Source organism: Prosopis cineraria, unplaced genomic scaffold, assembly GCF_029017545.1.
Source record: "Prosopis cineraria cultivar Desert tree isolate PC_DT_omini unplaced genomic scaffold, ASM2901754v1 PC596, whole genome shotgun sequence".
Taxonomy (NCBI): Eukaryota; Viridiplantae; Streptophyta; class Magnoliopsida; order Fabales; family Fabaceae; genus Prosopis; species Prosopis cineraria.
Window position 1 is genome coordinate 19,961 of NW_026555921.1, and position 10,974 is coordinate 30,934.

Genomic DNA, 10,974 nt, shown 5'->3' on the forward strand with positions numbered 1-10,974 from the left:
AATATAATAGGTACATATTGATAATTAATATATTTATTTAATACTTTATACATTTTTATTTAAAAAATAAAAAAAAAAGTACTTAAATCTGAACAGTTTATATCGGGCAGATTATTCCAGGGTGCCTGAGATGAGCCCAGAATGTGCTCCCTGAAACTACAAGAAGCCGTTCTCTCTAGTGAATTGCAGTACGGTGACGGATGGAGTACACTGGGACCCACCACAACAGTTTGGATTCTAGGACCGTCCGATTCAAATGAGCGGTTCATCAGGGGGGAGACGTCTTTTATACAGTGCACCTGCAGTACATTGGCTATTTTCACTCGAGACGAAATTACTAAACAACCCCGGAACGAGATCGTCAGAATACCGATATTTGACGTTTCTCAGCGGGGGCAATTACGGAAAAGTACAATCGAAATTTGCACCGAGCCACGAATACGAATTGTATTCTGTTAGATGGTGTGTTGCGGACGGTTTGTTTTTCGTTTTCTCAGAGTTTCCCTCTCACCAAACACTTCGTCCCTCCTTTCTTTTTCCCTCCTAACCATGTCCGCTATAAAACCTCCCTCCCACTCCTCTCTCTCTCATATTCGTTTCTCTCTCTAAATAACACAGTACCAGCTTCACTCTCTCTTCTTGACTGGCAAGGTAATGCTTCCGTCGTTTTCTCTTTCGCCGTTAATCTGTTCGTTTACTCGCTGAATTTTTCTAAGTTGATTTTCTCGAGGTATTTTATTTCATATCTGATATTTCTTGAATTCCGAGATTGCTAATTAGCAAGGATCTTTGAAATGGTTGATGCGTTTAATTCGAACAAGTTCTTAGCTAGAGTTATTCAAGATTCGATTGATTTATCGATTTTCGCGGTTCTGAAATTTTCTTGTTTTTGTTGCTAGTTGAATCTTGTATAGCGAAAATGCATAATAAGGACGCTTGCTCTTCTTCGAATGGCGGAGTCGGTACCAACATTACTACTTCTGGTCAAGTGCAGTCGAGTGGCGCCATTTATGGTGCCATCTACTCCTCTCTGTTTTCTGACAAGCCGTCCTTCTCAGCAACGGACAATGGCGACCTCTCGGCTTACCCGTATGAAGGAAACTCTCCCATGAAGTATAATGACTCACCGATTCAGAGTCACCTGTACGACTCCTGCGTCATACAGAATCATCAAGATATGGTGAACCGCCATAGCATGTGCCTAAATCGCCTTGCCGAAACCTCAAAGGAGGTCGAGGCTCTGCGGCAGGAGAACAGCCAACTTCGGGCTGTGAACATGGAGCTGAACAGCCAATTGAGCCTCCTCATTCAGGTTTCGGTCCAGAATCAATTGGATGGCTCCTCTGGTCTTACGGAAGCCTTTGACGTCATAAATGGGTTTCGTGGCTTACGTGTTGCGGACAATTTCGGTGATGGGAAGGAGAACTGTGAAAATTGGACTAAGGATCAAGAGGTTTCGAACGAGAGCCCAACAAGCGTGATTGAGAACAATGGCGAAGTGGAAAGGTTCTCGCTGCCCAAGAGCATATCCGTGAGGTCAAACGGGTACTTGAAGGTTGCTCAGGCTTCGACCGGCTCCAGCAATGGAACTCGCACCAAGGGCGCTGCTCGGCCACGCCCATCTTTGACCCCAACCGATGTCGTTGTAAGAAAACAACATGCTTGACTTTACTGTTTGTTTTATAATATTATCTTCTCCTTCCTGTGATTATTGCTTTATCGTTATTTACCGAACGGATTTGCTTGCTTGGTATTTAGTTGTTACCCTTTCAAACGAAGAAAACATTGCTTGCTTATCTACGTCATTACCTGGTAGCTGCAACGGACAGGGTAGTTTGGTTGTTGCCTCATAAATATATTTGTTGGGGTTTAATCTTTCCTTCTTCATATGCACGTGACATTTTGTTTGCTTGCTTACTAGGTAAGCTTCAATTTTTTGGGATTGCTCATTAACCTTTGGTTTAATTATTAGTGGCCCAACAAAAGTGACTTAATTGTGAACATATCATGTGAACCTTTTGAGATGGGGTGATTGCAAATTCATATGAGGGCCTATAATATATGCTTAGCTTGTCTCTGGCCAAATTTGTGATCGCGTTATTTGATTAGCATATGATATAAACAGAAGAAATCAAGGGTTGTTCATCGAGTCTTTAAAGATCATTTCATTTGTCCAATGAAGACATTACTACATCTAGCTGAAGACCCAAGATATAACAACGTTTCGAGTTTAATGTAAATGAGTGAATTGGATATAAATTGAATATGCTAGCGATTAAAAAGGGGTTGATCAGCTTCCTGCTATTTCCGTATTTGCTGAGAAATAATCTTTGGTAACTACTGCTTTTTAAATTTGAATCTCTTACAATGATACAGCAAAAGGTGTATGTACGTGGAGGGAAGAAAGAGGAAGAGCCTCTGGAGATGGTGGTGTATAACCAAGGTATGTTCAAGACGGAGCTGTGCAACAAATGGCAGGAGACGGGGACATGCCCCTATAAGGATCAGTGCCAATTCGCTCACGGTATTGGTGAGCTCCGCCCAGTCATCCGCCATCCACGCTACAAAACTGAGGTCTGCAGGATGGTCCTTGCTGGCGTTGTATGCCCATACGGCCATAGATGCCATTTCCGCCATGCACTTACTGAACAAGAGAAAGCCATAGCACATGCACACCCTAATAAGCCCCGGCCGATGAGCCTGCACAGATGAAATAACGCCAGTTGAACTGCTGATAACTATGGTGAGAAAGTGTTATATCCACTAAAACAAATGGTACATAATGATATTCTTGATTGTGTAATTACATACATGGACAGAAATTATAAGATAAGAATAATTAGTTTCATATATACTTTCATTATGTAGAGGATGAAAAATACAGGAGGCTCTTTCAGAACCTTGAGCAGGATTTTGGAGAGGATATTCATTGTATCTCCATCTTTCTTTTTATTCCTCGAAGTATGAAGTTTGAATTGGACCCACTTACAATTGGTGATCCCAAGGCCAGGTGTGAGAATTGAATATTTGGCTGGGAAAAAGAAGTGCTAATTCATTGTAATGGTGTTGCTGTATTCCTTTCAAAGTGAGCGATTTATAATCGGAGTCAGTTATCTTTTGATCGGCCTTTACCCAATCTTTCATAGTTGTTTGATGTTACAAACGCTTTTAGCTTTATGAATAAATTCTTTTCGTTTGTCTTTTATGAAGTGGTCTGCACATTTTTTTCCCCTCTCATTCTCAATTTATTCTGCCCGCATGCGGTATTTTATCTGAAATATTAGTAATAGATTAGAGTATCAGACCAGGCGTGCTTGCAATACTATTTTAGTTTCTTTCTTTCACTTTTTATTCTGATATCTTTGTATAAGATACATCGTATTTAAATTTCACATAATTTGCATGATGGTTGATCAGCGAAAATTGTCATAATATATATATATTGATATTTTCAGTTGAAACTTGAAATCAAATATTCAAAGTACGAAGCTTTTTTGTTGGAAAAGGAAAAAGAAGAAAAATTTAAAGATAAGTAATTATTTTATTAAGATTCGATAAAAAAATACATTACATTTCTAACAAAAAGAGTATATTATATCCTAAATTTTGAGTTGTGAATTTAGGACCTAACGTAGCTGTGATTTGAACGAGTAATGGCAATAATGAATTTGATATTGTGAAAAAGAAATTATTATAATTTTCAAGCCCTTACTATTAATTCTTTAAATAAAAGTATAAAAATGAAATAAATTTTTAATATGGTAACAGTGATGGGATGAAGAAATGTAAAAACTATCCTTTTACGTAATAACTTGACAATTAGTAAGTACTTAAACAAATTTAGAGTAATCTAGTGACTTCCCTTTCCTTTTTATTAAAATTATAGAGATTTTTTTTTATTTTCAAAATTTACATTTTAATCTAGTCATTAACACTGTTATGAATATTTTGGTAAAGATTTTAAAGTACTTAATTTTTATTTGTAATCATGAAAACTTTTAAAATTATTAATTTTCCCTTATAATCTAATTGTCTACTCTCTCTCCAAATTTAAAAAATAATTAACTATGTTAGTATTTAAATACATTACTTAAAAAATTTTATGTTAAAATTAATGAAATTTAAAGAAAAATAAACATAAATTATATTAATTAATTTATTATATTAAATTCTTGTTTCATAAATTTTTTAACTACATGTTTGAACATTATTTTAGCCAATTTATATATATTTATTTTTTAAAAAAAACATGTACTAAATAAATACATTTACATAATTAAAAGATAAAAAATTTAAAAAATATGCATTAATTTTTTGGGTAATTTAAATGTTTTAAGACTATATGTTTAGAGATGGTTATTTTGGTTTGACAATTGTTATTTAATAGTCAACTGATGATTGAATATATGAAAATAAAAAGAGAAATGGCATTAAAGGTCTTAAAAATAGAGTTTATTGTACTAAAGGCCTAAATCATTCTGAAATTGCTTTGCAGGCCTTAGGGCCCTAATTGCAATTTTTTTCAAAGCAAAAATAATATTTTTCCCTTTATTTGATTTGAATTTAGAACTTGTGTGAACCCTCGAAACAACGGAATAAATCATACATGACATAACATTCACTATATACAGGACGATGTCCACGCATGCTCAACAGAAAGTCCATACATTTTGAGTATTTTACTAGCCTAAGCTCTAACAAAAATGACTAGGCAGACCATGCACAACACAACATCCACTATGCACCAAACTATGTTCACGCATGTTCAACAGAAAATCCATGTATTTTGAATATTTCATTAGCCTAAGCTCAACAAAATTAGTTAAGCAGAACATGCACAACACAACATCCACTATGCACAAGACGATGTTCACACATGCTCAACAGAAAATTCATACATTTCAAGTATTTCACTAGCCTAGGCTTTAACAAAAATGATAAGGCAGATCATGCACAACACAACATTCACTATGCACTAGACTATATTTACGCATGTTCAACAAAAGATTCATACATTTTGAATATTTCATTAGCCTAGGCTCAACAAAATGACTAGTTAGGCAGACCATGCACAACACAACATTCACTATGCATAAGACGATATCCATACATACTCAACAGAAAGTCCATGCATTTTGAGTATTTCACTAGCCTAGGCTCTAACAAAAATGATTAGGCAAACCATGCACAACACAACATCCACTATGCACCAAACTATGTTCACACATGCTCAACAAAAAATTCATGCATTTTGAATATTTCATTAGCCTAAGCTTAACAAAATGACTTATTAGGTAGATCATGCACAACACAACATCCACTATGTACAAGATGATGTCCACACATACTCAACATAAAGTCTATGCATTTTTTATATTTCACAAGTCAAGGCTTAATAGAAATGATAAATTAGGCAGACCATGTACGACACAATATCCATTATGTACAAGATGATGTCCACACATGCTCAACAAAAAATCCATGCATTTCTAATATTAAGAAGGATAATTACATCATATATGTAGAATTTCATATTGGTACTGGCCTAAGTACTAAAAGAAGTACCCACATTAAATTTTAACATAATATTTCAAGTCTAATATGTACAAAAAGCTAGCCACTATATTCAAAACATCTAACAGTTGCTTCGCTATATATAAACGAAAAATATTTGTGATTCCCAATTATTCAAAAATATTACTTGGAAATGCTTCCATATATATAATTATAGTTCCTATATATATCAAAAAGGCACAATGTGACTACTTCTCATGCTGGGTTAGGATTCTTGTATGTCTTGTCATTGTGTCCAGCCTCCCCATATCTTGAACAATGACAAATCTTCTTTTATTTTAATCTACAATGAACAAATTAATCTACGTAAATGTCCACAACTTTTATTGTGTCCAACCTAACTTTTATTTTACACAACTCAAAGTTAAATATAAGCAACTCAAAGTTTATTTTGCACAGTAGATATTCCAACATCTTTGACAGCATATTTTCTTCACATTGGGAGTTATATTTTTTCAATTCACATATCAAAGTCCAATATGAACAAGTCAACCATTACTATTATACAATAATTAATTCATTCTAAAACTTTCACAGTTAACTTAATAATTTAGCAACCTTTAGTTTATATCAGTAGGTTAGACTTAACAAAATGTACAAGTAGACAAACAATATATAACAATACCCACTATGCATAACATAAGGTTCATATATTCTCAACTGAAAATTCATACGATTCTATTTTATCAGTAGGTTAAACTTAACAAAATGCTCAAGTTAGGAAAATAGTGCACAACACACAACATCTACTATGCACAACACAAGGTTCATATATTCTTACTTGAATGTCATGTGAGTTTAATTTATCATTAGGCTATGCTTAATAAAATGCACAACAGTTCAAAGTTCATTTTTACACAACAAATACTCCAACATTTCTGATAGGAGATTTTCTTCATATTAAATCATATTTTATTCAGTTCACATGTAAAAGTCCAATATAAAAAGTCAACTATCATTATTGCACAACAACTAATCCACTCTAAAAACTTTCACGACTAAAATGATTCAGCAACTTTTTGCTTAAATCAGCAGTAGAATCACAAATCTGTGCACAAGTAAACTCACCGGCTTAAAATATGTGCTTCACACGAGAGATCTATTACAACTTCAACAACTAAAAGACACACATGCATCAAATCAATGAGGGAGAAACAAAATTGAAGATCCTTACCTCTAAACAATAATGATAGAAGCTTCAAGAAATAGATGATGTCACTCGAATAAGAAGACGAAGAAGATCAGTAATGGCTAGCAATATGCAAGGAAAGAGAGAAAAAATCATGAACTGTGCTTCATCTATCAATACCCACGACTTCTACACTCATCTGCGCTAGCAATGATCAATGATGACAGAGCAATAACTGGTGAAATGAGAGAGAGAGAGAGAGAGGAGAGAGAGCGAGAGAAGAAGAGGAAGGAAGAACAGAGGAAGAAGAAGAGAATTCAGCTGGTTATGGGAGGGACAAAGTGGTCATTTCACTAGAAAACATAATTGCAAATGAGGCCTTTAGGCCCTCAGAATAATTTCAGAATCTATTAAGCCTTATCTGCAAATTCTTACTTTTTCGGGCCCTTAGTGTCATTCCCCCAAATAACATCATAAAAATATAAGAGTGTATTTTGTAATTACTTATATTAGAAGAGGTTTGTGCAGGTTTCAAAAATAAAAAGAAGAGATGTGTAGTTAAATTGAAATGGAGGAAAGGTTGGGGTATCTTATTCAAATATTTTAGGACCAGACTCTACTTAAATTTTACCTCACAACAAATTTGTGCTTGTTTGGAAATGTTACAAAGAATTGATTATTTGTACCAGAAATAACGTTTTGGAACCAAATCCCCCCAACCATCTTTGGACCTGTTTGTTATCCTTTTTAGAATCAATTTTAGGTTCAAACTCATGATTTTCAAAAAATTTTATCCACCCCCCCATTTTTCTCAACTCCTTTGGTTTTCAAAACTCTATTTAGAATAAGTTAAAAATTTATTCTATTTTAAAAAATCAATATCCATCATCAATTTTTGAAAATTTATCCCCACACCATCACATTCTAATAATCAATTTTTTTAATTAATTTTTTTCAATTAAAATTCACACCCCCCTTCATTTTTGCTTAATCGATTCTCTTGCCCTTAATCGCATTTTGCAGAAAGCAAAGAAGAACTGCTTATTAATTCCCATTTTTGTATTGTGCCTGTTTGAATTTCAGTGGATATAATAGATTATGAAAATATTATTACGTGATAGATTTTAAATATAATTGATTATGTTATATGTAATTCGTTTGGATACTGTTTTTTAAAATTGATTTTAACATAATTTATTTAGAATTAATTTTAATTGTATAAATTACCATAAAGAACACCACTTTTTAAAATTAAATTATTAATAAATTTATATCTAATATTATTGAAGTTGTAATCTTATTTACGAAGTAAAATATATTATTTAAACTAAATATTTAATTAATTAAAATTTTAAATTATGTTAATATAAAACTTAATTTATTTTATGTAAATAAGTTACTCAATATATCTTAGTTAAAATAAATTTAATAAAAGAGAAAGATTTAATTTTAAAATACTAAATATTAATTTTACAATGATTAATAAAAATGATAATATACAAGCTAATATTTAATTGGAGTGAGATGCAAGAGAAATATCTACATTTATCCAATAAACACTATTAAAAATTGTAGGACCAAATTTTTTTTAAAAAAAAAGAATATAATAACCTTAAATTTTAATTAAATAATTTATCTTGCCTATTGATATTTTATTTATTTTCATTTAATTGTGAAAAATTACCAAAAATGCCTAATCTTTTAAGTTATAACATGAAAACTTTGTGCCCTTTTTATAATTTTTCTTATGTCATTTCTTGTAGTTTTTTCAATTTTTTTTTTTTAAACTTCATCCTCCTCGCACGAAAGATAGCACTGGCTTGTCTAATTTTCTTCCTTCTCTTCATCAAAATGATCTCCTCGAATTCCTCACCACCAACCCATTTCTTTGGACCTCGTTGCCAACAAGTTCGTGGCTGTTTGACAGCAGCACGAGCACTCCATTTCTCTCCATGGTGTCTTGGCAGTCCTCCACTCTTATTTGCTTCGTGTGTCTGAAGACTTGAAAGATGAGCACACACCAGAGAGAGCACACAGAAGATTGTTGCCATTGGTCGTAGTTGGAGATAGCTTGACGGTGGGAGGACGATAGCATTTTTAAGAATACACAGACACGGAGCGCACGAGATAGCGAGACAGGGGAGATGAAAACAAGACGTGAGGTTGGTCAAAAAAAGAAAACGAGAATATGAGAGAAGGTGATATGGGTAGATAGATTTTTGACATAGTAACAGTAAAAATCGATTTCAGAAGCTCTGTGAGACAGCTTTATGAAAAAATAATTTTTAGCTGTGTAATTGATTAAGGGCAAATACTGATGTTTGGATTATTTTTTGTAAACCATAGTTTGTCTCCAAATAATCAATTATTTGGGCAAACCAAACAGGCGCTCAGCTGCATTATCAAGTGTCAGATACCCTCTTCTGTGCGTCTCTGCTCCTATCCACTTTACCTCTTCCTCCCATCTCGAAACCAGGTTGTTTTGAATTATATTTAATATTAATATTAATAACTTATATTAAATTACTAGTATTACATTATAATGTAATGTAATTTTATATATAATCAGTATATGTGTGTGTCAAGTAATTATATAATTTTTAAATATATGACTATTATATATATTTTATTTGTTAAATAAATCAAAGCAAAATTAATAATATCATATGAATCTTTACTATATCACATCTAAAATTAATTCTGACTAAAATTTTCAAACATCTTTAATTCTGTCAAATTAATTTTATAAAAACAACATTCAAATATATCACATTATAATATAATTGATTATAATCAAAATTAATTTTTTTATAATTCATTATATACATCTGAAATTCAAACCAGTTCAACTTACTAGACAAGGAAGTTGTAGACGAGAGAAACACAGAAACCTTTTAAACTCTGTATGTGAATTGGGCTTCCTATTGTTTGTTAAAGGATGTGGCCCACCAGCCCATTAGATATGACAAATCAAAAAAATGGGCTGTTACACTAAATATAGCCTCTGTCTATTTCCCTGAATCCACTTGACCTAAACTTGCTCAACAAAGACTGTTTCCTTGACTTTTCACAGACCCATGGACCATGTCTATGTCCACAATCTGAAAAGGTTTTTTCACCCAAAAAAACAAAAATAGAAAATGTAAACATTTAGATTGATCAATTTGATAATAGTAAATAGTAATTAGCATGCTCTCCTCTGCGGCTTTCTAGTGTGAAAGCTCTTTGAACACTAGAACGCTGCGGATTTGAGACTGAGAATGTAAAGGAAAATGGACGCAGTAAGAAATTGAGAATGTCATGAAAACGAGCGGTGGAAGACGAGGAGAGGTAGGGTGCGCAAAGTATGAAAGGTAGATTTGCTCTGACTCCCTCAAAATACGATACTTATTCAGCATTATCACAATCTGAATTATCCCCTCAACAAAATTATAGAGAAAGTCAAATGCATCATCATAAATGATTGAGTTATTATCTTCAAATATGTATTTAACGAATTCAACATATCTGCCAATTGATTCGCTGATCAAGTTTCAAAAGATGATATTAGCATTTTAATTTTTGACGATCTTTCGCCTGAGTATGACATCCGAGGCCTTATATTCAAATTATATATGTATAGATGTATAGGGCTGAAGTTTATTTTTATTCTTGAATTATACCTTCAGGATCAAATTAACCTTTTAAACTTCTAAAATTGGATCACCTAGTATCCTGTCACTAAAATGAAACTCCATGTAAATTATGAAAGTGATCGCTTCAAACTTTTGAACTCCAAGTAACCTGTTTTAGATTTTGAATGCATTAATTTAGTTAAAAAAAATTAGTAACTAATAAGTTAAGAGTTCTGGCCAAAAAAAGTCAGTCAAACCTGGCAAAAAATAAAATAAAATTGAAATAAAATATAAAAAAGTGAGGCTTTTGCAGGTCACACGCGCACCGTCGGGCAGATATCCGTGGGAATGGTGCCACGAATAAAAGTAGCGCTTGGAGATGCGCTTTCTTTTGTCGCCTGCGAGAAGCTATGGATTCCCTCCTATCCCCGACTTGTCGTTTTACTTCTTTTTTCTCTTTCCCCAAAACGCGTCTTCATTTCGCCAAACAGAAGGGTCATTTTCGGAACTGAATTTACTTTTTCCCATTACAGAATAACAATAAACAATTGGTCCTTCTCTGGGACACGGCTCACGCCCCACCACCACCGCTATAATAATTGCGATTGCTGGACCTTGTCTTCTCCATCTACGAGACCTATCGGAGGAGAATGGAAA

At 33.3% G+C, this 10,974-nt stretch overlaps 1 protein-coding gene across 1 annotated transcript; it reads left to right on the forward strand.

Annotated features, from left to right (window-relative positions):
- The first annotated feature begins 519 nt into the window (after positions 1–519).
- On the forward strand, positions 520–3,209 carry LOC129297709 (zinc finger CCCH domain-containing protein 15-like). The gene is made up of 3 exons (XM_054936061.1): positions 520–651; positions 900–1,645; positions 2,377–3,209. Exons 2-3 carry the CDS (start codon positions 920–922, stop codon positions 2,710–2,712), a joined length of 1,062 nt encoding a protein of 353 aa, XP_054792036.1. The 5' UTR covers positions 520–651; positions 900–919; the 3' UTR covers positions 2,713–3,209.
- The last annotated feature ends 7,765 nt before the right edge of the window (positions 3,210–10,974 follow it).